The sequence below is a fragment of the Nipponia nippon genome, unplaced genomic scaffold (genome assembly GCF_047370975.1).
Source record: "Nipponia nippon isolate SJK-2023a ecotype South Korea unplaced genomic scaffold, ASM4737097v1 scaffold_32, whole genome shotgun sequence".
Classification (NCBI taxonomy): domain Eukaryota; kingdom Metazoa; phylum Chordata; class Aves; order Pelecaniformes; family Threskiornithidae; genus Nipponia; species Nipponia nippon.
The window spans coordinates 5,593,048-5,617,025 of record NW_028262350.1 but is presented as its reverse complement, the minus strand read 5'-3'; the positions used below and the strand labels follow the sequence as shown (position 1 = coordinate 5,617,025).

Sequence of the window (23,978 nt, the reverse complement as noted above, 5' to 3'; positions counted from 1 at the left end):
CTTCTGCCCTCACATGTGGAATTCATTACCATTTACTCTTAAGATTTGTGTAATTACTATTAATATAAACAGCTGCTTTGTTTTTAATGAATGTTTGATGAGCTCCTGTAAGCTTAAGACCAGAAGTGGTGTTTACAGCCCGTAAACCAAATTAGCACATGGCAACTGGTAGAGCTTTCAGGCTATCGTAACATTTGTTCTGCCAGACCCTGGAGTAGGATTAAACACCTCCAGCGTAAGGTATCAGACCCTGTATTTGCATACCAACTATTGCTTCGAGTCCAGACTACGCTGATTTTTCTAAATTAGAAAAAAAAAAAAAATCTTCCATCCTGGATATTGTTTTTATTTTTTCCAAAAATCTTTGTTCCTTGTCTTTGGGTGAGACGTACCCCTCTTAAAGGGGCTGGGGGATATGATTTGTGGTACAAGCTGCACGTTTTTTGCGTGGTTTTTCAACAGGGATCACAAGGGATTTGTGTTCCTTTCTATTTAACAGGCTTACCGGGAGACTGGGAGCATGGAGGAGGCTCCGGGCCCTTCAGCTCTGGACTTCTGCGCTGCATGTGGGGCTCGTTTGAAGGCAGACCTAGAGTAACTCAGTGAGAGGCTGTTTGGGGGCATAACTTTGTCATCTCTTTGCTTCCATTTGCAAAAGATACTGTAAAAGTTCAGTCCCACAAACAGATGTTTAACTCCCTCGCAGGCCCCTGAAGCTTTCAGATTTTCTGAGCCCAGAACAGATACCTGGGTTTTCTCTTGCTGATCCCTCTTAGAGGGGACAGGAGATACATATCAGGATATATAGAGATACATATACATATGTATATGCGCATATATCTGTGTGAGTGCGTGTATGCCTATTTTTTTATATATGTGTATGTACGTGTGTATATAAAAACGTATGAAAAATAGCTTTCCTTTCTGTGGGAAAAGAGTTTGTTGCTATTTAGCCCTAAAATACTGTAAGGTAGTTGATATCTCATATCTACCAGTAGGAAATGAAAAAGCATAGTTAAGACCATTAATAAATGTCCTTTTCCTTGAAGTTAAGAAAACTTTTATTTGAGCTCTGTGCAAACCAGTCTGCCCTTACCAAGCTGTAGAAAGTAAAATCTAAATATCTTTTTGTTGGACCAAGAGATGTGCATTCACTTGGTAACTACGTCTTCCAGTTGCGCGGAATGCATGTCAGGACCATGTATCTTAAACAGATGTGATGCATTCTTTTGTTTTAAGATATAACTTACTATCAAAAAAAAAGCCGATTGGATTTCGGAAAGGGGGATGTGGGGGGAGGCAGGGGGAAGAACGGCGCCTGCGAGGCATCTGCAGGCATGGCCGCGTGTGAGCGTAATCCAACACTTTCACCATGAAGGCATCCACATGCCTATTCCCGGGCAACGTTAAACATAGCGTGTAACCGACACCGATAGCTGTGAACCGCACAGTGCTACGAGAAAAGTATGACCCTGCTTCACGTGCAGAACTGATATTTTTCATTAAAGCTTCATAATTTCGTGGCTTGCAAAAATCTGGGTTCTTAGGAGAGCATACCGAGAACTGGGAGCTCTGGGAGCAACCTGACGTGTGCCGGGTGTTTCTACAGCTAAGTATGGAGAAGAAAAAGGAGAAAGAAAGGTGGTGTAGAAATGGATGCTTAATGTATAAGTGACCTTGAAAGCTGTTGAGGCCTCCAGGCAGGAGAGGGGCAGGGTTGTGGTGTCAGTGAGCAGGTTTATTTTGGGTTCTGCCTCGCTATGATTAGCAGCGAGGTTGGGATTTTGACTTGCTGTGGCGTCCAGGTCGCCCTCTCCGCTGCGGGGAGGGCGTTCGTGGCGTCGCGCTGCACGTGCCACGGGAGGAGCAAAAGGATGCCACGATATTCCACTGCCGGTCCCGCCACCTGTGGGCAAGGAGGGAGGTAGTCCGTTTGCCTCGGGATGCCTTTAAACACCATAGCCCTGTTTTTGTGGTAAAGGAGGAAGAAAATTTAACATTTCTTCTGGGCAGGTTTCCAGTTCTCTGACATCTTATCCCTTTTTTTTTTTTCTGGCCCCATCGGTGGAGCAGGGCTGTTTAATAACGCATGGGTTTGCACTGCCACTCTGGTTGTCTTTTGTTTTTTCCTAATGTAAATGTCTCAAGGTAGAAGATTTTCCCAGTGAATTAATTATTGCAGAACATTTTCCTGATGAGAACAGGAAAGAGAAACCAGTGTAAAATATTTATGTCCTGTGTGTACGTGTATTTGAGAGAAGGAATGCTTTTGCCAGCCAAGTATAAATGCAAAATCTTATTTTTTGTGAGCCTGAAGAGGGTTTTTTCAATATACCTCTTTTATTTATCAGCAAGATCCCTTGTCTGCGTGCTGTAGCCCTCCTGCCAATGGTGTTCCCTGCTTAGACCCTGTGCGCACCTCCATTTTTTCCCCTCTTGAACAGCTTATTCGGAAAGGCTAATTTGATGAATGAAAGCGACGGTGTGATGTATTTCCATTCAGGCTTATTTTAGTCTGTTTAGTAACTCCTGCAGTGCACCCACTCCCCAGTAAAAAGGTTTATTGCTGCATCCATTTAATAGTAGCTGAAAATTCTGAATGTCTAAAACATTGAGATTGATGCTTGGCTTGGATCGTGGGCTTTTAAATAGAGAAGTGGTTAAGATTGCTGCATGCTTGTTTCATTTAGAACCTGAATGCGGGTACTATTACAGTGAAAATGTCTATTATGGTTTTGATTATGTCCATAAATCTTAAGCAGAAAATTCATTGTTGCTTTTTGCAAATGGCTATTCACTTCATCAGCACTTTGCAAGGATGTAAATCTCAACAGAGAGCAGAGTCTGATGCCGTTATTTTTGTGTTTGATTCGTAGTTGTCTTAGTTCCAATCTGCGTTTTCTCTCTTAGTATAAAAAAGTTTGGAGAGTGAGGATGGGAGGCGATGATTGAAGAATGATTACAGGCAGTAGTGGTGTTTGCACAAACTGTGGCAGTCAACTATCTGCTACTTTGGTAAATAATAAATGTGTTAGAAATGGCTACCAAAATGATGAACAAGAGCATTATTTGCAGAATTTTTAAATCTCGGTTTTCTGACTAAACAATTGATTACAGTTGGCTTCTTATGCAGAATGGGAGCAAACCAAAGCTTTTCTTCCTCACAAAAAAAAATTAAAATCAAATGCTGAAAGCGTGAATAATGGAACTGCCAAATCTGCAGGAAGGCAATGGTGAGGTTTGTTGTGTTGCATGAGTTTGGCATTGAAGTGAGCTTCTCACTGTTATCTCACTATATTTTTTTTTTTCCAGCATCTCACAAAATCATGCCTCTCATATTAATTTTCCTTGAATTTTGAGGATTGTGATTCCTACATAGGACGTCTTGAGGCTCTTCTGTCTGTAATCTGTTATATTAGAATTTAGATCATAATTATTTTTAAAATGTGTTGAAGGTTGGCCTTCTTGAGAACCTAGATGACAAGTTTACATTTGCAACTTGTACCTTGTAATTCCAGGTACAAGATGATCTCGGAATTCACTTGGCCAAACCATGACCTCCCTTCGGACAAAGATGCTGTGAAGAAGCTCATAGAGTGTCATGGATTTCAGCACGACGTTGCTTATGGCAAGACCAAGATTTTCATCCGCACGCCTCGAACTCTGTTCACCTTGGAGGACCTGCATGCCAAGATGCTTGTGAGGATTGTCCTCTTCCTACAGAAGGTAAAGCTTAGTTTACTGCATTAAAAACTGAGTTCAAGTTCCTTAAAATGCCTTTGCTGCCTTTTCAGGCTCACTTGCAAAAGTGACATGTCTGCACAAATTCTGGAATACTGCAGTTTGGTTACTGCTTGATTTTTTTTAAAGCTCTTTCAGTAGCACTCCCTGTAGTGTCTTGATGTGGTGTGAGGTACCGTGAGCTGTAGGACCTATAAGATTATTGGATGCTGTTTAAAAAACTTGCTCTTCACTCCGTGAAAGTAGGCTACCTAGAAATGTAGAGGAACTTTTATGGGTGAATGTATAAGTGATGCACAATGGATGTTGAGACAGGCTTACATGCATAAAAGTTTGTTAGTGGATCCATAGCTGATGGCGTACATCAACTCTGATGGTAGAACTCTTTGGGGTGCAGGGAAAGGCGTGAGAGGGGAAGACGGAGTGAGAAAAGGGACAGGGAAAACTCTCCCCGGTGGCCAGCTAGGAAGAGAAAGGACAGGATCCCAAATGAGCATCCTCCCAGAGCGTCCTTTCTGGTGCAGCACGCGATCTGCCTCATCTTACTATTCCATTAATAATTATTGAGTTTTTGTCAGGACCTGAGCAAAATCCCTGTTGTTTTTTCTTATGATACTGTTAGTGCTGACTGGAGCATACAAGGACTGAGCTCCAGATCTGGGGCCAGATGCTTGTGCATATTGGTTTATTAAGCTTTGGGCATCCATATTATTGAGTCCCCTAATGTAAACCAAAAAATATAGCCGAGGGGTACAGAAAGAAGTGTTTCGGACACTAGTGGCAATCACTTCCCTTGAGAACCTGCTATAACATGCAATATTGGGGTTTGTAGGTGCAAGCCTAGGAGAGTTACAGCGCAGGAACAAGGGCAAAGACTGCTGCAGAGGCTCTGGAGAACACTGCCCCAGCAGCTTGGGTGACAGGGTAACAGAGGGAAGGGCAGTCTACCCAGCAGAAAACAGAAGGTCCTTAGCATGACAAAGAGCAGGACACCTAAGGCACTGTGCAGCAGGACCTGTGCACTTGTCTTTCCTCTCTGAACATGGGATTTGAGCTCGAGATCTTTCTGGTTTTACCCTTAGGATAAATAATTTTACATTCTGTGACTTCAGGGCAAACACATTCTCAGACTTTGCTTACGGAGGTACTCGGGTAAGCCGCAGGAGTTTGTTGTGACTTGGCTGGCTTCTAAATCATTTAGGTGCTTTTTGGGGCCGCAACACCACAGTAGAAGCTGGTTTTGTAACCTCAAAAGCAACACACACCAGAGGGGAAAAAATAGAAGAGCTCATTTTAGTACTTGCTGAAAACTGTGTTCTGTAAGAGCGTGATCTGTCTAGCAAGAGAGCAACGACTTCTGACTTGTGCAGCCACAGAAGTGGTGGAACTGACTTGGTCCTAACCGACAGGGGTTGTCGGCTAGTTCAAGATTTTTAGAAATGTATTTCTTAAAACACGTTTTTCCTTTGTCATTCTTGGAACTTGGGAAACAACAGAACTTCTGAAACCCTTTTTGCCTGTCAGAAATAGAAACTGCTGACAGATGGGTATAAAAACTTCACAGAGAAAAAACCTGCTCTAAAGCGATGCAGTTAACATAAGTTTGCACAAACTTCCTAAACCTGGTGGACTTTTGGTGAAGAGTAAGACTCTGAAGGAAAAGTTATCCACTGCAAGCCTTAATAGTTTTGCGAAACGCTCACGTTTCTTGTGTTTCCAATGCCTTTGATCTGATTCCCTTTCTGGAAAGCGAAACAATTTGACCGGTATGGAAGGAGAAAGCGTCAAGTCCAGGGCTGCATCTCTGTTGGTATTTGCTGTGCCAGATTGCGTGGTTTATCTTTAGTAAGGAATTTTGTAACTTTTGTGTGTATATATGTATGTGTGATTAGTTTTTCTGGAAATGCAAAGCTTAAAGGATGCAGGACCTGTCTGTTTCTGAGCTTTGTGGTTCAGTCTTTTCTCTCCTTTTCTTTAGCAGTATTCTGCTTGCCCTGCTGATGAGCTTCACAGCAGCTTTCTCGGGCTACTCGTCATCTTCTTCCAGGTCTTTTCCCTGGAAATGGCAGCATACTTTTCCAAAAGCGTATTTTGGCTTACTCTCTCGGAGTGAAACGGTGCTGATCTGTGGGGCCCCTCTCATACACCTCTGCTAACGTTTTTCTGGATTCTTAGTTGCGCTTCCACCGTGCTCACTCTGGTTTCTGGGGAGGAATTCCCCAGTCTGCAGCCACTTTTCCAAGCACTTTGGTCTTATTTGGTGAATTCAGCAAGTTCCCTGGGTCATGCCCTTCATCTGGAGTCTCTCTTTCTCCCCGTAGTGGTATAAGGCAAGCTAATGAGTTCCTTGTTGAATAAAGCTGCGGGGGGACACTTTGCTCCCAGGTGACCCCAGTTTTCATATTAAATGTCTGAGGAATTGAGAGGTGACCTTTTTTGAAATTGAAAGGTGCAGTTCCTGAAGAATAATTTAAAAGACCCGGCCTGTCTCTGCTGTGGAAACAGATGATGTCTCACTGCAAGGTGAGCACTGAAGCTCCTCCTTCAGCTAAAATCCAGCGAACAGTGTGAGGCACCATTTTGACAGCAACATGTCAGTTTTTGTGAGTTTGCTGGCCTTTCCTTTAGATGGAGACTTCAGAATTGTATAGCCTGGGCTGTGATCTGGACTGGGCTCAACAACCTTGGAGAAGAGCAGGGCTAAAGACTTTTTGCCTCTAGAAGGTAAGTCCCTGGTTAGGAATAACGGATCAGCTCCCTGGCTCTGTGAGGGATTTTGCTTGGATGGTTTTGTGTGGCATCAGGTATGCTGGATTAGATAGAGAATAACTGTTGCGCTTCTGGGGCTTCTCTTACTGTGACAATAGCCAAAGTGACAAAAGTTAAATTCCTGGTGCACGTTGTCCTATGGCTTCACAAACCTCCCTCCCCTATTTCCTCCTCTCTCTGGAGTGGAGAGGGACTAATATACGTCTACATGGAGATGTCTTTCTCTTCTGCACAAAGTATCGAAATAGGGCAGGGAGAGTCATCTTTTTGTTATTTCGCTCTGAGAAACCTCTAGTGAGATTCTGCTTTACCTAATAAGAGATTTCTGGGGAAGAGACAAGCTCCTTCTCAAGTGCTCAAGGTACTGAAGACTTTAAAGAAAACCGGATGGCCAGAGCTCCTTTTCTGTAGCTTAACCCCGCTGTGGTTCACCTGTACTTCTGGTTATTCTTTGTGGATGTTCTTCAGCCAGGCTCTAAAATGCTTGCAAAGTGATGGAGAGGAGCTCTTTACAGCCCTGGAACTTGCAGCTAAAGGCAAGAAACGCTAATGAATCTCAATGCTTACTAAACAGCTCGCCCACAAAAGAGCAGGTGTTGGGTTGATGTCTGTAGGTATGTAATTAGATACCTCGTACAGTGTTAAATCTGTCTGGCAAATGCTTGAGTCTTTCTTCCATTTTCTGTATTTCTCTTGTTTCACCATTAGATCTCATTCTCTGCTCTGTGTCAGATCACTCCTGTGTTCGTGCACCAGCCCTGCTCTGCTGCCAGTAGATGGGGCAGCTGGAGACGGGCAGTGCTGAAAAAGGAGCAATCAACACAATAAAAAAGAAAATCCGAGTAAGGATCTGAAGAGGCCTTCTCTGTACTCTGAAAACATCAAGGCAACTTTGCCTGTATCTTAATTTCTGTTCTCAACTTGCTTTCAACTGTTCATGAAAAACTCGCACGGAAATGTAATTCTTGCTGCATTTTCCTTACTTCAGCTTTGCCTAGAAGAATCAAAGGCCGAGTAAGGCAAACTGTGATACTTCTGAGAGTCACAAGATTATATCTAAAAGGAAAGAGAGAGATTAACTTGATTTAAAAAAAAATAATTGAGCCTTCTGTTGCATTGGAGTTCCTCACATTTGAATTAAGGAGAAGGCAACTGGAGATAAAATGTGTTGTTGTGACAATAGGCGCTTGTGTGATAAAAACTGCGGGGAAATGTAAGGCGTAGCCCTAAGAGCGGCTGATCACAGCCTGGGGTCCAGTAACGTTTTTCTTTGCACAGGAATGCTTTTAAATGAAAGACGGATCTGCATATAATGCATATAGCAGTTCTGGTTCTTGGTAGTTTTAAATGTACATCTTCATTTCTATTTATATATATTATGCGGTTTCTTGCTCTCCTACAAATCACAAGACTTTCAAAAAGAGATTCAGTAATTATCTTAAGAGCTTTGTCATGTGAGTAGCCCTTAACCCTTAAAATAATGCTGGTTCCTTTGTTTAGCAACGATAAGAATTTGCTTCATATGAGTTTGGTTAAGCTGAATTAAAACTGACTTCCAGTTCAAGTAGATAATTTTACTTTCTTTTGTTCCACATCTCCTGGATGTCATCTCCTTTAGCTTTATCTTCAATGCTCCTTTTTATTCTGTGATAAAATGTTAGTGGGATTCCAGGCTGTGATTTTACTTCAGACTGAAACAAGTCGGTAAGCAGACATGATGTGATTTAACCGTGGCAACTTGCTGGCTCCAGCAGAATTTAGCAAGTGAGAGCTGTCCGGTATTAGAAAACCCATACGGCAGTGGAGACGTCGCTGTCGGAGTCAACTCCAGTGGTCATTTTAGGAGCACCAGCTGAGAACACTACTGCTTTTTATCTGGTGCATTTGAGTTTATTTACTATACCTGTGGTTTTGCCATCTATATGATTGTCTTCATGAATGCAAATGGAGCAGCTCTAATGTTAATAATAAAAATAAAAAATAAAATTAAAAAAGCTGCCATAAAACCCGGTTGCTTTTTCTGCCCTTGGAAGCATTCCCACATATTCATTAGCTTTGCAGAACAGTGCTTTGTTCAAGAAAAAAAGCCCAGCCAGCCAGCACGTGCGGTATGCAAAGATGATGTATCTTGTCAATATAATTTAGTGCGCTATTTCAGTGTAATTTTATCAGACCAGTACAGCTGCATATGGTAATCACTTCACTAAATCTTCACTGCCTAATGCAGAGGAAGCAAGAATTGGCCTCGCGTTGCAGCCCAGCACCTCCGCGGACAAAAATCCTTGTGTGCAGAAGCCCTCTGAGCCCAGGAGGTCGGCGCAGCTGAACGGACGCGGCGCTGGCCCCGGCGCAATGCCGTGGGTATCGTAACGCGTCCTCGTGGCGCGGCTGAGCGTCCCCTCTGTGCCCGTCCTCCGGCAGCGTGCCGCCGGCCGCGGGCGCTGGGGTTTGCGGAGGCTGCTCTCGGGAGAGCTGTGGCTCGCAGCCCCACAGCTGCAATCACCATGGCAACATTCCCCAAACCCCGGCGGGGAAGAGCAGAAAAAGAGAACCACGGGTGACTTCTCATAATTTAATGTTTCACCTTCCCTTTCTTCTCCATCCCCACGAGCCCTTGAAGCACGGCGCGCTGGGAAGCATTAACCACAAAGGGAAGCTTTCGCTCTGACAAAGGCGGCGTTTTCATGTCAGATTATGGACGGGCAGTGGTCATCTGATGAGGGCTTCTGTTCGGTGACCCAAATACAAGGTGATGCAACACCTTTGCCATCCGGACTCAAGGCATTTACCATCTTGAAGGGAATGTGTTTGTGAAGTTTTGAAGATAAGTGGAAATAGGTATCTAATTACATGTGGATTTGGACCATCAACTGAGGCTTTGATCTTGAGAGGCTTTGGCAGGGAGAAGCTGTGGAAGGAGATGCTGTAGCTCCTTCCAAAGGAGCAGCACATGGGTGCTGTGAAGGACCAAGGAAAACGAAGAATTGGATGTATCCGCTGTGTTGACAGTGCCGCTTGCCGGTACGGCCAGGCTGATCTCTTAGCGGCCTGATCCGACCGCTTCTCCCGCGCTGCTTGCCTCCCTTGTGCTAGCAACATCGCTCCTCTGCTTGCAGTGAAGGCATCGGGGCATCTCAAACTCAAAAAACCCCACCACCCCCCAAAAATACCAAAACAACAACGAAGCCCCAAATTCTGCCAAAAAAAAGAAAAGAGAAGAGCCTCTTCTCTGCCAGTTTAGCTGCACAGCCAGCTCCCCGTCCTTCAGATGAACGTTCACGCTGGTAAAAAGGCGAGTCAGGGACGTGCCCGTGGGGGAAAGCACAAAGGGGCGAGTTGGATCCTGCCCTTTCAGTAGCAGGCGCAGTGGGGCTCTGCATGCTTGCTTATCTTTGTCCTCCTCCAGGACACGCTGTGAAAACGTGCTCTAATCTAAATAAATGTAAATCCCCATTTATTCTCGAGCAAGGGAGGAGGACAGAGGATATGGTGTATGTGCATCACCATTCATAAATATGGTCCAGCAACGTACGGATGGCAGGGCGACCGCCAGTTCCAGGGCTCTTGTGTCCCAGCTGTGAGACCTCGAGCCTCGTGGCTGTTAGAGTCACCTTGAAACTTGGTTTGTTAACTCCCGTGCACGTGGGGAAAAACACTAACAACAACAAAAAAAAAACCCCAACCCTTCCCCAAGCCTGTTGCCAGCATCACAGGGAGCGCGTTTGTGCGTTGGTGAGTGCATGAAGGGCTTCAGTAAGCCCAGCCAGAAGCCAAGCGCCCAGCAGCAGCGGCAGAGCAGGCAACTGCCCGGGTCTGTCAACGCTTCGTCTCGCTCTCCTGCTTTTCGCCGCGCTGCTTGTAAATTCTCATCAACGGCGACTGCAAAGTCAGCTGCAGAGCCGGTGTGGACGCTGCCCGCCGCTCGCCCCATCCTGCTTGTGCAGGCTTGGCTTTACCTGATTTCAGTTTGCAGGACCTGTCGGAAGGACTTCAAAAAGAATCTAAATTGATTTCCCTAATGGACAGAGGAATTGGGGAATGCTGCGTCCCCGTGTCCCTCTGGAAATCCCAGTCTCAAACGTGGCTTTTTTCCTCCTCTTGGATGGGCTTCTTTCAGCAAACGTCTCTGCAGTCCCTTGTTTGTTACACAAACTTTTTGTAGTTCTGACCTTGTAAACTGAGTATTTCAGGTTCTAACTCTGGCCTTTCATGGTTTGGGTTGGGTTTTTTTCCTGCTCATTCATGTGTATGACAGACAAATTGGGAAGACCAGATTCTGCAGCCATTGCTACTGATGCTTCCTTGCTGTTTTCGTGGAAGGGAATTATTTTTTGTTGCGCCTGAGCATTTCATTTTTGAAAAGGTACTGATCTGGCGCACCTCAAGATGCCTTTAAGCCTTGTTTGAACGGTAAACGCGCTGCCAGTGTGGTGTAAAGCAAAGCAAGCACAAATAGCGTTCAGCAGCCTTAACTTGGGAAAGATCTTAATTTAACGTGATAGTAAAAATACCAGGATCACGTGAACTGTGCCTGTAATAAGGCAGAGATGCACAGACGAGTCCTGTGCGTATCTTCTTCCCAACGGGACACTGCAGTATAAATCCCAGGCCCTGCGAGGGGGTTTGCTGCTCTTTCATGGGGATGGGTAGCGAGCTACTCACACTGGTTCTGTGGCTTTGGGGCAAAAATAAGCATACAGTGATTGAGCTGTGCTTGCTGAAATATTTCTGGATTTTTTTTTTCCCACCATGATTAAAACTGTCTTCCCTAGCAGAAATGCAGGTTTTATTGGTATTTGTGACCTTTAGACAAAGGTAAGTAACATTTTCTAGGTCTTTGCATGGCTCTATTTTCCCTGTATCTGCTCTTTGTTCCAGAAAGGCAGAACGTTGCTGTCGCAACTTCGGAAACTCAGCTGGAGCTTAATCCTCAGCCGCTTCACTGACTAGATGTAGGTTTTAAACTGCAGCCGCTGCCGTGCCGTGTCAGCCTAAAGGTCCGTCGGGACCGCAGTCGTGTCTCCAGGAGATGCCTCAGGAGGACAGCAGCAGGGCGAGTGTGCATCATGCCTCTCCTTAACGCTTTCCCAGTCCCTTCAGGTGTTTGGACTTGGCCTGACCTAAGCTGGGCATGGGGTTTCTTGTATTCAGTAGCACCTACTGGATTTCTTTTCCCTGAACTTGTCCTCAAACATGTCCCACCAGCTTTTAGGTTTTGTAGCCTCCTTTGGCGAGCTCAGTTAACCACTGTGCGGAGAGATCTTATTTTGTTTGAGTCCTTGCTTCACTTGCTGCCCGCTCGTTCCCGTACCGACAAGGCAGGACTCTGCTCAGGCCTCTGTGACGGCTGTGACATCCCCTCTCGCTCCTCTTTTCCCCCAGAGAAGTGTCCTAGCTTATTTAACTTCTCCATGTTTGGAGATTGTTCTGTGCTTCTGGTTATCCTTGCGGTCTTTACCAGCAATAAAACATTGAAGATCATGAAATGACCTGTATTTTATATCTTCAGCAAGAAAAACTCTTACCTTGAATTTTCATGGGACGAGAGAAGGTTCCTGCCTTCTCCTAAGGGCAGCAACCTTGTTCTGGTGATTGCAAACTTCTCTGCTTCCTTAACGCAGGAGCTTTGGTAATTCTCCTCATCTGCTCCTATAAACGTATCTCCCTTCTCCCAGCATCTCCCTTCCCTGGTCAGCGCCAGAGGCAGGAAATTCTGGAGCGTGGAAGGAGGATGGAGCGATAGGATGCCCTGTGTCAGGGCAGCGGGGCGCTGCCAATGGGGCGCTGCTGAGGGCACCAAACGGACCTAGCGGCTCCTTACGAGTAGGGTGGCAAAGAGCCTTCCTGAGGCTTTCGGGCTGAACCGCAGCGGCTCAGGCTCGGCCTCGAAGGAAGATGGGTGCAGGAGTCTGACATCGCTGCAGCCGTTGCTGAGCAGCAGAACAAGGTGCAGGAGAAACCCAGACCAGCTCTGGCAGGGCTCTGCAGCCCGCGCGCCATCTGTACGTGCCTGAGCCTCACGTGCGCGACTTGCTTATAGCCACTCTTCCTTTGATAATGGTTACGTTTATTATTGGACACGATCTTATTAGTACAATCTAATTAATCTCCGGGTGGGACCCTTCTCTCTTCCCTAGCTCGTGCAATATTGTTTCTATTAAGCAGGGCGATAGAATGAATACTGTTCAGCTGACTCATGTGAAAAGAGAAAACAGCATTTAGTAAATTAAGCAGCTCTTCCCACTCGCCGTTTATATGCTCTGTAATGTGATCTGTTAGAACGGGGAGGCTTTGATTTAAAACCGTTTGCCTCCAACCTTCTACGGGACCTGGATTTACTTGAACTGGGAAAAGGCAGATCACAAATTGTGTGTGCAAGTACCCGGTGGGTGCTGTGTGTGGATATCAGCCACTGTCATAGCTGTGCTCTGCAAGGAGATGACCCCTTTCAAAAGCAATCAGGAATAGTATCATTAAAGCTCGCTGCAGGTTTGAGCGTTTATTCAAACTGCAGTGCCTCCGAGGTCCCCGTGGCAGAGCTGCACGCAGCTTCTGCGCTGCACTGGCGACTTAAATATTTAATAACCTTTCCCGTTTGGGATCCTTTAAAGCTGTGCAGGAAGGTTCATGCCTGTGTGAATTTCTAGCTAGGTTTTGTTTTATTCTTTTCAGTTTGGATGCCTGGAGGGCAGCTTGTGCTAGGGCAGCATGAAATATTGATCACGAAGCAGTTCAGGCTAGTGCGAAGGAGGCGTGGTGGGAGGAGGTGAGCTGTGTTACAGCAAGCATGAAATGGTTTTCCAAGGTTTAGTTAGTTGCAGAACTGCTCAAAAATACAACACTGGTGTTTTAATTTAGACGAGCCCGGTTTGTTTGCTGAATTCTGAGCATTTGTTTGCTTGCTCATATGTTTAGATTGTGTGCTGTGTGGGTTTTCTTCCACATTCGCAGAGATTGCGGCATCTAGGTCAAATCTAGATTATCCCTTTTTCCATGGAAGAGCTACAGGCGAGGCGATCCCGGCGTTCTGGGTCCACCCTGTCTGGTCTGCTGGTTTTCCCTGTGCTCTGCAGGGCCCATTTGTTTTGTTTTCCTTTCTTTCTTCCTTTTTTTTTGTTTTTCCAAGGGAAATTCTGAGCTTGGAAGCAGGCTGCCGTCTGCAGACAAGCCCGTAATACATGGATTGATATATAGGATTTTCTGCTAAGGTGATGGACTCGGTCTGTGTTAGGTTTCTTTAATCTTAGAAACTTTGCTAGAAGCTCACCGAGGTTTTTAAGCTGATTCTAAAGGCGTGTCCAGATCTCCTTTTCCAGTCATATGATGTTTTAAGTTATTAAATTTTAATCAAAAGACATCTGAATTAAACATACATCAGAAAAGATTTCCGTACTTCCCGTAAGATAAGGCATGGCTGTTGGTTTGGGTGAATGCTCTGTTTCTTTTTGTGCAAGCCCCGGTTTCAGAAGCTGCCAAAGCAGCTGCTGCACTGGGAGGAGGGGGACCACGGATGGGGTCACTGAGCACCCAGAGCAGGATGGATCTCTCTTGGTCTGGAGCTTTTCATGGTCCCAGTGGTCACTTCCACCTCTCTGGCCATAACTGAAGGAGTAAAAGGGACTGCGGTAAAGGAAACAGCAAGGAGCTCTCTTCACTGGAAGCAACTGTAGAAATATACGTGCTTTCTAATGTTCAAGAGTTTTGACTGAATTTCTTGTGTTGTTCAGACTTTGTTTTCCAAGCCTTTCCTTTCTCCCTATCCATCCTCCTAGCCCTTTACTCATAATTTCACTTGCGCTCTTAATTTTTTTTCACCTGACCTTTAGGAAGACAAAGCATAGAGGAGAAGGCAGAATTGTTGAAAGAGATGGGGAGAGACCATGGGTGGGGAGTGGATGGGGGAAATGTTGCTTCTTTGTTTTCTTTTTTTAAAAAAAACCTACAAACTCCCTTTTCTTTCCGTTCTCAGCATAACCATAGTTACAAGTCTCTGCTCTTGAGTCCTTAATTTGCGCGTGGTCCCCTTCCCTGCGTACACACGTTGTGGAGCCAACACATGCTGCTGGTTATTCCCCTTCCAATGCCCTGCCCTGCCTTGTCTCCTTGGGCAGCCCTTCTTGTAGAGGACAATCTATGCCGTAGCGTGTCCTGCACGATGTCTCTTGCTCTTGCTTGGTCACTAGGCACTGCGCTAATTGATGACAAAATCGATTGCTTTGGAGTCTGCTCTTCAGTGTGTCCCTTTGAAAATTGTCATCAAACAAGGTTTTCTGCGAGCCTGGCTTCCTATGGGTTTGTCCTACGCTGCTGACACCCCGCGATGACGACAATCGGTTTTCTTCTTGTGACCCATCACTGCCGGTACTCTCCAGCCTTCCTCATCATACCCTCCACTCCTTCCCTTGTGTCCTGCACACACCTCCACCTTCTCACCCCCCTGAAATACTGCCAGATCCTCCCGGTATCCTCTCCCTGCTTGGCTTGGCACGCAGTCTCGTGTGGCTGTGCCTGGCTAGGAGCTTCGCGTGTGCTGGTTGGGATTTGGAGATCGGGGAAGGCAGATGGCTCTTGAGCTCATTCTGAAGCGTTTCCAGCAATGTCACTCTAATTTGAGGCGCTCTCTACGCTGCTGTTGATTTTTCCTGAAAGATGTATGGACTTGCCTGTTTGATTCTTCTGTTCCTCCGTCAGATTTGGTTGAAGCTGGCTAGAGATTCAGAAGATATCAGGGCAATCTCAAGAGGTCAGATGGGGACAGGGTTGTCTTTAGTCTCATTTCTATGAGAAGCCAGGTTTCACCAGAAGTGAAAGCCGCAGAAAGGTGGCAAAGGAAGGATCATTTTATTCTTGCCTGTAGGAAGAATGATACGGGGCACTGCGATTCTCAGGCTTGTTCACCCTGTCCTTGCAAGATTTGCTAAATGCAAGTGCTGAAATGACCAGCTTGCTGGCGTGTAGCTTGGGTTTAAGTTCAAGCTGAAAGCTGCTCGCTGGTGGTTGAGTTTCAGACAGGAGATGCATGTGAGCTGTTGAGTCCTTTCTGAACTAGGTATGAAAATGACTTGGACAGTATCTTGCGTGCAGAGGGCCCAAAGAAGGAAGGAGAATCCCGCTTGCACAGGTCGTCTTTCTGTTGAGTTTTGGTATGCTGGTCTCCCGTATTTGGCCATGGCTCTACCATTGCCCTCCAGCATGTAACAGAAAAGGAGCTTTTGCGAGATGAGAATCTGTTAAATGCCGTGGTAAACTTAGCTCTGGAAATTTGATTTTTTTATTTCATTTTACAGTGCTTATAATGTTCTTGAGTTATGAACTGGAGGTGGGGGGAAGAATTGGAAAGGTACGTTGGGAGAGGTGGTGCTTGCCAATATTCAGGTCTGAGGAAGGTGTGTGCTGGTGGGAAACGCTGCAGCATCCTCGTTTGTCTTGTGTCTGGTTCTGACCCATTGCTCACAGCTACACAACACAGAGTACACAAAGCGGCTGCCGAACAAGGAGTTGTTGCTTTGACAGCCTCCTCCTGTTTGTAGGTTTGAAGGGTCCATGTTTCTGGAAGAGGCTGCTAGGCCAGTGGGCAGTCAGCTTGCCTCGGCAGTTCAACATTACTGATGGACTGCTTTGAGCAGCACTGAGCCCTGAGGTTGAAAAGAAAAATGCCGAGCCAGAAAAACAATTAATTTAAAGAATATTTGTACCCCGTTCCCTGGGAGAAGTTTGTTCCTATCTTTGGCTTTCCCCTCACGTCTGGGAGGAGCTGCGTTGTGGCTATTAGGAAGGTCCTTACTAGGAGTGAGGTTATCCAGTTATGACAACTTGATTTGAGGACATGCTTTTCATTAATAGTTTACTGCTTGCCTGTAGCCAAGGGGCATGCCTCGGCTGGATAATTGGATTTGGAAGGCTAGTGTTTGTAGCAAGTGTGACACTTCTTGCTGCGAAGCCAATTTCTGCAGCGATGCAGCTGATACAACATCGGGGCAATCTGTTACAGCGCCTTTGTTCCACGGATGTCTGACTGGTGTAAAAAATAACCACAGCAAGAGACTTTCCTCAAGAGCATGCCTACTTCAGGCACAAGGAAGCAAAATCAAGACCTTGTTCTGTATCTAAAAACAATTCAAAACCTTTTTGGGAAAAACCGACAGAAGGGGAGCTCTACAAAGTCTCGAGCAGCTTACACAAATTTGCCGTGCATGTTCTTTTCTTGAGATCCTTTATAACGTTCAGAAGGCTGTTTAGCTGCGGCCTGGAACCCTTTGTTTCTCATTTCTATTCTTATTAAATTAAAAAATGAGAAGTTAGCAGCGGGTTTTTACCCAGTTTGTCTTGTTTACTGTCCATACGTTCCTTGCAGGTACATTTTGTGACACTTCAGTCTATGTTTAAATGTCTCAAGCAATCCAAGTCCTCTTCACTTCTCTTTATAAAAGGGCACAAATTACTTCAGTACTATTTAGATGCTCAATTATTTTATCCTAGTTGCTGATTCTGTCAAATTCATCCAGTTTCTGAATCTGATATGCCCTCAGACATGGAAATGCTAGGTTTAAATCAGCCTTACACACTTTGGGTGAAATCCAGGTCCTGTGCAAGTCGGTTTTAGCTTGTGGCTTCAGGAGACCCTGAGCTTCTCCGGAGCTCTGATGCCCTTTCTATAGCGATGTTCTTGTATCTCTTTGTGATATGCAGGTTATGTAGCAGTAAAACTACGATTATAATTGAGTGCGCTAAAAGTGACTACTAAGAACAGCATATGTGATGCAGAGGATGCTGCTTTCCCTCAGTCTCTCTAATGATTTCAAAGAATAAATAAGGGAAGCGTTATATATGATTTTATATGCATGCAGCATTGAGATTTTCAGTACCAGTCCACTGTTCACCGGTTAACGGGCGCTTTCTCTTCTCGCCAGCTTTGTTCGTCACGTCAGTACAGCAGTGCGGATTTTCTGCCGTGGTCGCAGGGACTGCTTTTTGTGCTTCTTGCTCTTACCTTTCCCTTCGCTGTCCCGTCTCATGCCTCGCTTCCCCAGCTCCTCCTTGTGTTCTCCAAAATAGTCTCTAGGAGGGTGGCTCCTGGCAGGACCTGGGGTCTGGCGAGGAGCTCGTTGCCTTCGGTCACCTTGTGTGTTGAGTTGTTCCCCTGGTTCTTCGCTGTGCTTCATTTTCCTACACTTTGCTGTCCAGCATCATTTCCCTCCTCCTCTTCCTACCAACAATATACAGCGTACAAGTGAGCTGGGCTCCAGCTGCTTCTCAGCTGTATGGGACTTAGCTGCAGTTTGGTCTTCACCATGCTGCATGATCCACAGAAAGGGGTAGGGTGTAGGGTGATTTCATGCTGTTTCGAAGACCGGTTTCTATCTTGCAAGAAAGTGTTGGAGATTGTAGGCTTACAGTCAGTTTGACATGCTAAAATACAAGTTGAGGGATGGATTGGCTCAGCCTTACTGTCAGATGTTTGGGCAGCATTGCGTAGGGCCTTGACTCTGTTCTGCCGTGCTAGAACACAGATGTGCTTTACAGAGCATCAAACGCACCAGTGAAGTGGTGGGTGCTCAAGCAACTGCCCAGGCTCTGCCAGAGCGACGTGGATCACGTCTGTCGTGAACGGGAGATATCCCATGCAAGGACGGTGAGGCCAAAGGAGAATGAGGAGGGGTTACTCTGACAAAGGTTGAAAGAAGAGAGTCCTCTGCTTTTGAGGGGTTTGGGACCCAAAATCTCTATTTCCTCTTTGAATGTTGAATTTATAGAGAAGAGCAGCCCCTCACATCTGCTATACTGCTTGCTACAGATAGTTTTTTTTGGCCACATATCAGGATTATCAGTAAAGCTGTCAAGAGAACCTTTGACATCAGCTTCATAAAGTGAGTATCATGTTGGAAATTGCCTCAGGTAATTAATTAATTCTTCTGTAAATAGAAGGCTTGATATGCATCAACAGTGCTATGGGATGTTTCTCAAGAGGGAAATAAACTCTCCAGTAGGGCCCATAGCGAGCAGTGAAGAACTCTTTGTATGCAGGAGACTCATTATCCTTCCAGTTTAATTCTACAAGGAAACAAGAATACAATCTTCATCTTGGTGGATTATATTAGAGGGAAAGTACAGCCGTTGACGAATCCCTCGGGGATGTGCACGTCAGCTTGAGAGCGCTCAGGTGAATAGGCATTTCTCTGGTTACAGGATAGAAACAGCACAGCCTGCCCAGCCTGGCCGAGCGATGCCGTGCCTCGTCGCGCAGCGGGTCTTCGAGCTAGGAGCTGGTAGCACTGTGCCGTCACGTCGGCACTGCAGGCAGTCTTCCCGCGCTCGGTCCCAGAGTGCCTCTTCGCACGGGCTGTCAGAAGGAGAAGTCCAGAACATGGCGTGTCTCCCGCCTGTGGTGCTGGCGGAGCTGGCCTCCCGTCCGGCAAGTTGGGAGGATATCATTTGTATGGCATATTTACTTGCTTTTCAGCACATGGCCTGAATAGATATTCCCCAAGCTATTTTCAAAGCAATTTTTTTTTAATCAGTGTTAAAATTGGTAAAACTGGTAAACACTGTTTTTTTTCAGTGATGTTTTAATTGTATTTGATTGGCACAGAGAAGTCACTTCCTTTAAAGTAAAACTAATATTTTTATGGATTTGAGCAGTATAGAAGGAGTACAGGAAAAAAACATCCTGCTTTTTATTGCTAAAACTGTCTTTTCCACTGACTTTTAGGTTTGGAGGGGCACTTTGGCTCGCCTTCGCTATAAGAGGACAAAGGCTGCCCTCACGATACTCAAGTATTACCGCCGCTACAAAGTGAAGGCCTACATCCATGAGGTTGCCCGGCGCTTTCACAATGTGAGGCTAATGAAGGATTATGGCAAGCACATCCAATGGCCCACTCCACCGAAAGTGCTGCGCCGATTTGAAGAGGCACTCCAGACCATTTACCATAGGTACAAAGAAAACCTCTTGTCTTTTCAGTCTAACCTAGAAGAGTGAACAGCTACTGCTTGTTCCATAAAAGCTGGAAAAATGACTGAAGAACATTAACTGGACATCATAGGTGAAGATGTTCGTGCCTTTCGGTACCCTTGACCAGGCAAATAATTATTCTGTTTCAAAGAGTTAATCAGGATGGACGTTGTATTTCCTTCCTTGGCCCCTTTCTGGTTGGTTTCAAAAGAAAAGAGCAGCTGCTGTTAGACTGGGGGGAGCCACTTTTTCCATTTCGTTCGCTTTTCTGCAATAGAATAAGCAATGTTCTGCCATCTACCCATATTCTGTGTGCAGAAGAGGTGTTTTATACCTTTATTACAACCTCCTAATATCTAAAAGCCAGTGACTTTTTCTCTGGTAAGTTGTAGACAAAGAAGTTACAATTCCAATTTGAAAAATGACTGCACAAGGAAATGTTGGCTGGATAGGGCCTCTAGAGATCTCCAGTCCAGCCATCTGCTTGAAGGGGGATTACCACCAGCACTAGATCAAGTCAGCCTTGGTTTTTTCCCCAGCTGTCTCTTGAAAGCCATCCACAACCTATCTGAGTAGAGAGTCCTGCTTTCTGAATAAGCTCAATTATCATAACTACAAAATTTTAGTTGCTAAAAGACTTTTCATAGCATTAATCTTGGAGACCTGGTGTTGCTGCTGAAGGCTGGAGTGTGGTGTGCAGTAATGGATGGGCTACCCTGCCCTGCTTCATGTTACAGTTGGTTAGGTTTCAGTTGTAGGGCCAAATTTAGCTATTAAAGGAGAATGATGTTGTAAACAAGCCAAAAAATGGGCTTGCAAAAACTTTATTGCAAACAGATGTGCCAGTAGTTGGCTTCTGGGAACGGGACGGGGAGTATACCAGCCAAACCTGTTAGGAGTCAGAGATGATATGTGACTTTAAAATGATAACTGACGTTTCCAGCTTTATGCACGCAGTGGAAGGACTTCTTTTTCCCCTGCCACTTATAGTCTAGGGGTGTCCTTGTCGTGCTGATCTGGCAGAAGTACTCTTCCTAGTGCGTGGTGCAGAGTGTGGAACTGATTCAGGTGTTTCGCGGCAGGTGGAGAGCAGGTGAACTCATCCGGAGCGTCCCACCAGAAGTCCTACCTCAGCTGAGGGCCAAGGTTGCTGCCATGGAAGTGCTGAAGGGTCACAGAGCTGATATTGGCCTACAAAGAGCTTGGGAGGGAAATTACATCGCACTGGTGAGTACGAGGGAAGTGATCACTGCAAGGGCTGGGGCTTAGGATGCTGAAAGGGCAGAAATTTGAAAAAGTGACTGTTGGTTTCTTGGGGGGGAGAAGTGCTTTGAAATTTCCTCTGTAAATGGGCTTATACAGTTTCAGAGTCTTTGACTTCTACTGCACTAGGAGTGATTTTCCTGAATACTAGGCCTAGCTTAAGCATGGCAAGCAGCATTAAAAGATAATGAGTAGTGCCATCGGCTGGCTCTTCAAATGGCCAAAGCTAGGAAAAAGTCAATGTAAAACTAAAATTCTAGATATAATGGGATGTTAAGAAATAGCATAAAATGAAAAGGAACAAAGAAATTCTCTCTAGGCAAGTTGCGTTGCTTCCTTTTACTCCATCCTTCCTTTAAGCATTTTGTTTTGTTAAGGCTTTTTTTTCAGAAAGCATTTAAAACTCCAGATGCTCTGCCGCTCTTCAACGAGGCAGAGACTGGAGGAAGCCTTCGGATGAGGTGGTGCAGCTGCCGTCCTCTCTGGCCTGCCGTGACGTAATGCAATTACTTTCTTCAGTAAGCAAGAAGAGTTATGTGCCTGTCTTTGCTCTTTCAGAAACCAGATAACCCTCAGACCACGGGCTCTTTCATCCCCGTTGCCAATGAGCTGAAACGGAAAGACAAGTACATGAACGTTCTCTTCTCCTGTCACGTCCGCAAGGTAACCGGCGTGTGCGTGCTCTGCAGACACACGGGCTGGGGGGGGGAAACCTCTTGCGGTCGAGGTGCAATCTTGGGAAGCCGAGGGCGAGGAGACAATCCTGGAGATGCTTTAACAGAGGGCGGTTCAAGCCGTCCTGTTTCAGTATCGGTGATTTTTTGATGGATACGTAACTCAAGCTGTCGCACCAAGGGGTGCTTGGTGTGAGTGGCTTCTGTGGCCTCTTCACGTCGGAGGCGTGAATGAATTGACTGGATTCTGTGTAACTGGTTTGGGTCTGACTTTTTTCATAGCAGAATGGTTTTTTTGTTAAATTGGTTGGAAGGTTTAAAAACGAATTAGAAAAATGTGCTTGCATAATTTTTTATGGGTAGTTCATAATGATCTAAATGATGCTGGTTTTAAATGTCTGTCGGGAGAGGATATTTTGAATTTTACAAAGCCAACAGATAAAACCAATTTCAATGGCAGGCCGGGGCTGCTGATGTTCAAGTGTTTTTAAGAAGCTGTATATTCTTTTTATTTCTAAAAATGTGCTATTGCAGTTGGTCTCCGCTTGCCAGAAGTGGAACATGTGCATGATTATTGTTTATGGTTCTGCAAATATTATATTTAACAGTAACAACAAAATTCATTTTGCCGCATAAAATCTCACTTTATAACAAAACTTCTTTGCTAGTGGTAGTGAGTTATATTATTTATTCAACAGTGATTTGTGTATATAAAAATAGAAATCTCTTATTGCTTTCCAAACAAAAATATTTCAGTGGAGTATTCTGTTGCTTTTAACGCGTTCTCTTTGAGCGCATGGTTTGCTGGTTGAATGAGCGGTTTGAGTGAATGTTGCTTTATATTGTTAGGATTAAAGGAGGATCGGGTGATTCTGGATCCAAACCTCCTCTTCGCAATCTTGCAGCAATTTGGCTGGGATCTCCGTTAGGGACAAGGAGAAACAGGAGAATTTCCCCCTGGCTTTTTTCACTTTAGGCTGAAAACAAAATAATTCCTCTTCTAATTCATTTAATGACCTCGTTCCAGATTGTCGCTGTTTCTAGCTAAACCAGATTAATTGTAAAAATACAATATTCAGTTCTTAAAGATGTGATTATAGGAATTGTTGTTTTGAATGGGAATGACGGTGAGAGGAATCACTCGGGGTGCGGAGGGTGTATATTGTGTGTATACCCGTGTAGGAGTTTCATTTGCTCGCTGTGACGCAACTTTTAAGCTTTGAAGTCCTCGTGTTCCTCTCGCTTGCTCCCGATTCAGCTTTGAAGGACAATCTCCTGTGCAAGCACGGGGGAAAGCAGATTTCTGAAACACAGATCCATACCTTACCCGGTTCGGTGATTGCAAGCGCAGAGCTCCTTCCTTTAGGCAGGTGTCTGAGCTGTCCCTTTTTGTTTATGGTGTATGAAGAAATCCTTGAGCATAGGAGCAGGCCTTGTTTCTGTACATCCTGGTACTGTGTTTACTTGCTGGAAAAATCCATTCTCTGCTGGGGTTTTTTGCATTGGTGTCCCAGGACTTCAGTACTAAGAGCAGTCTGGAGATGGAAGAGGGGTTACCTATCCGAACGTGGATTTCTTCCTGAGCCTGCAAGGTTACTGTCAGTGCTTTCAGAGGTGAAGAAAGCTTTAACTTACCCTGGGTGCTTAAAAAAGGCAGCTCAGCTGAAATCGGAAAATACTGCAGAGACTGCGAGGTTATAGACTTGCAGTCTTGTGGTTTTTAAATGACCTTGTAACTTTTTTGATCTTTTTAAAGGTTAAATTGTTGGTCGCTTTCTTCTATCAGAGAGGTCAGGCTTAATCCTCCTCTTGCCTGCTTAGTTAGGGATACCTTTGCGTGGCTTTTGAAGTCACCAGTCAAGGAAGCGCACACATGAGCATGGCAGTGGAATATGTACGTGCAGAGAGAGCGGGGCTGAGACGAGCGACCTGCGGCTGCCGACGGAGAAATGCGCCCAAAGCCATGGGCGATGGGTCAGCCGGCGCGGGGGAGCTGCTGCTCACCCACAGCCCGGCTGCGCCCGAGTCTTTGAGGGCGTTAATGCTGTTTCTGGTCTTCATTCTTAAGGATCTGTGTTAGACAGAAAAAATATAGCTAAATTTAGTGAAAATGCAGCATCTCCTTTTGGAAAACGATGGTCTTAAGCAAATTGGAGCACCTCTTCTCCGACAAATGGATAAAATCATGTCAGCCTTGCTGTTGAGGACAAGACTGCAACTTTGTAGGGTCTTTAATGATGTGTGTAAGCCTGGCGATTTCAGTACACCTCCATGTTTAAACTCAAAAGCAAACGACCCCTTTCAAATCCATGCTTGGATGTGGTGTCTTTTTGAGTGAACCGTTTGTCTTCCTTCTTGTATGGACAAGAAATGTCCAGGCAAGCCTAAGGTGAACAAAGGAGGGAAGACAAACAATCCTGAACTTTGAAAGCTAACAAGACAAAGATTTGACATTTCAAGATTTACCGTTTCGCTTTCCAACCAACGCGCTCCTTCAGGTAATCCGTTATGCCTTAAATTTGAACATCGGATTTGCAGACTAAGCAACAGTGAAAACTGTTGTGGAGCCTGTAAGCAGC

The 23,978-nt window shown here is 45.3% G+C and overlaps 1 protein-coding gene across 3 annotated transcripts in view; it reads left to right on the top strand.

Annotated features, from left to right (window-relative positions):
• Positions 1-23,978, top strand: part of MYO1D (myosin ID) — a 161,888-nt gene that overhangs the window by 64,829 nt on the left and 73,081 nt on the right. For all 3 annotated transcript variants that reach the window (XM_087770098.1, XM_087770099.1, XM_087770100.1), the window contains exons 16-19: positions 3,519-3,726; positions 19,220-19,443; positions 20,545-20,689; positions 21,284-21,388. In XM_087770098.1, coding sequence (XP_087626224.1) covers positions 3,519-3,726; positions 19,220-19,443; positions 20,545-20,689; positions 21,284-21,388 — 682 coding nt within the window. The remainder of the gene's footprint in view (positions 1-3,518; positions 3,727-19,219; positions 19,444-20,544; positions 20,690-21,283; positions 21,389-23,978) is intronic.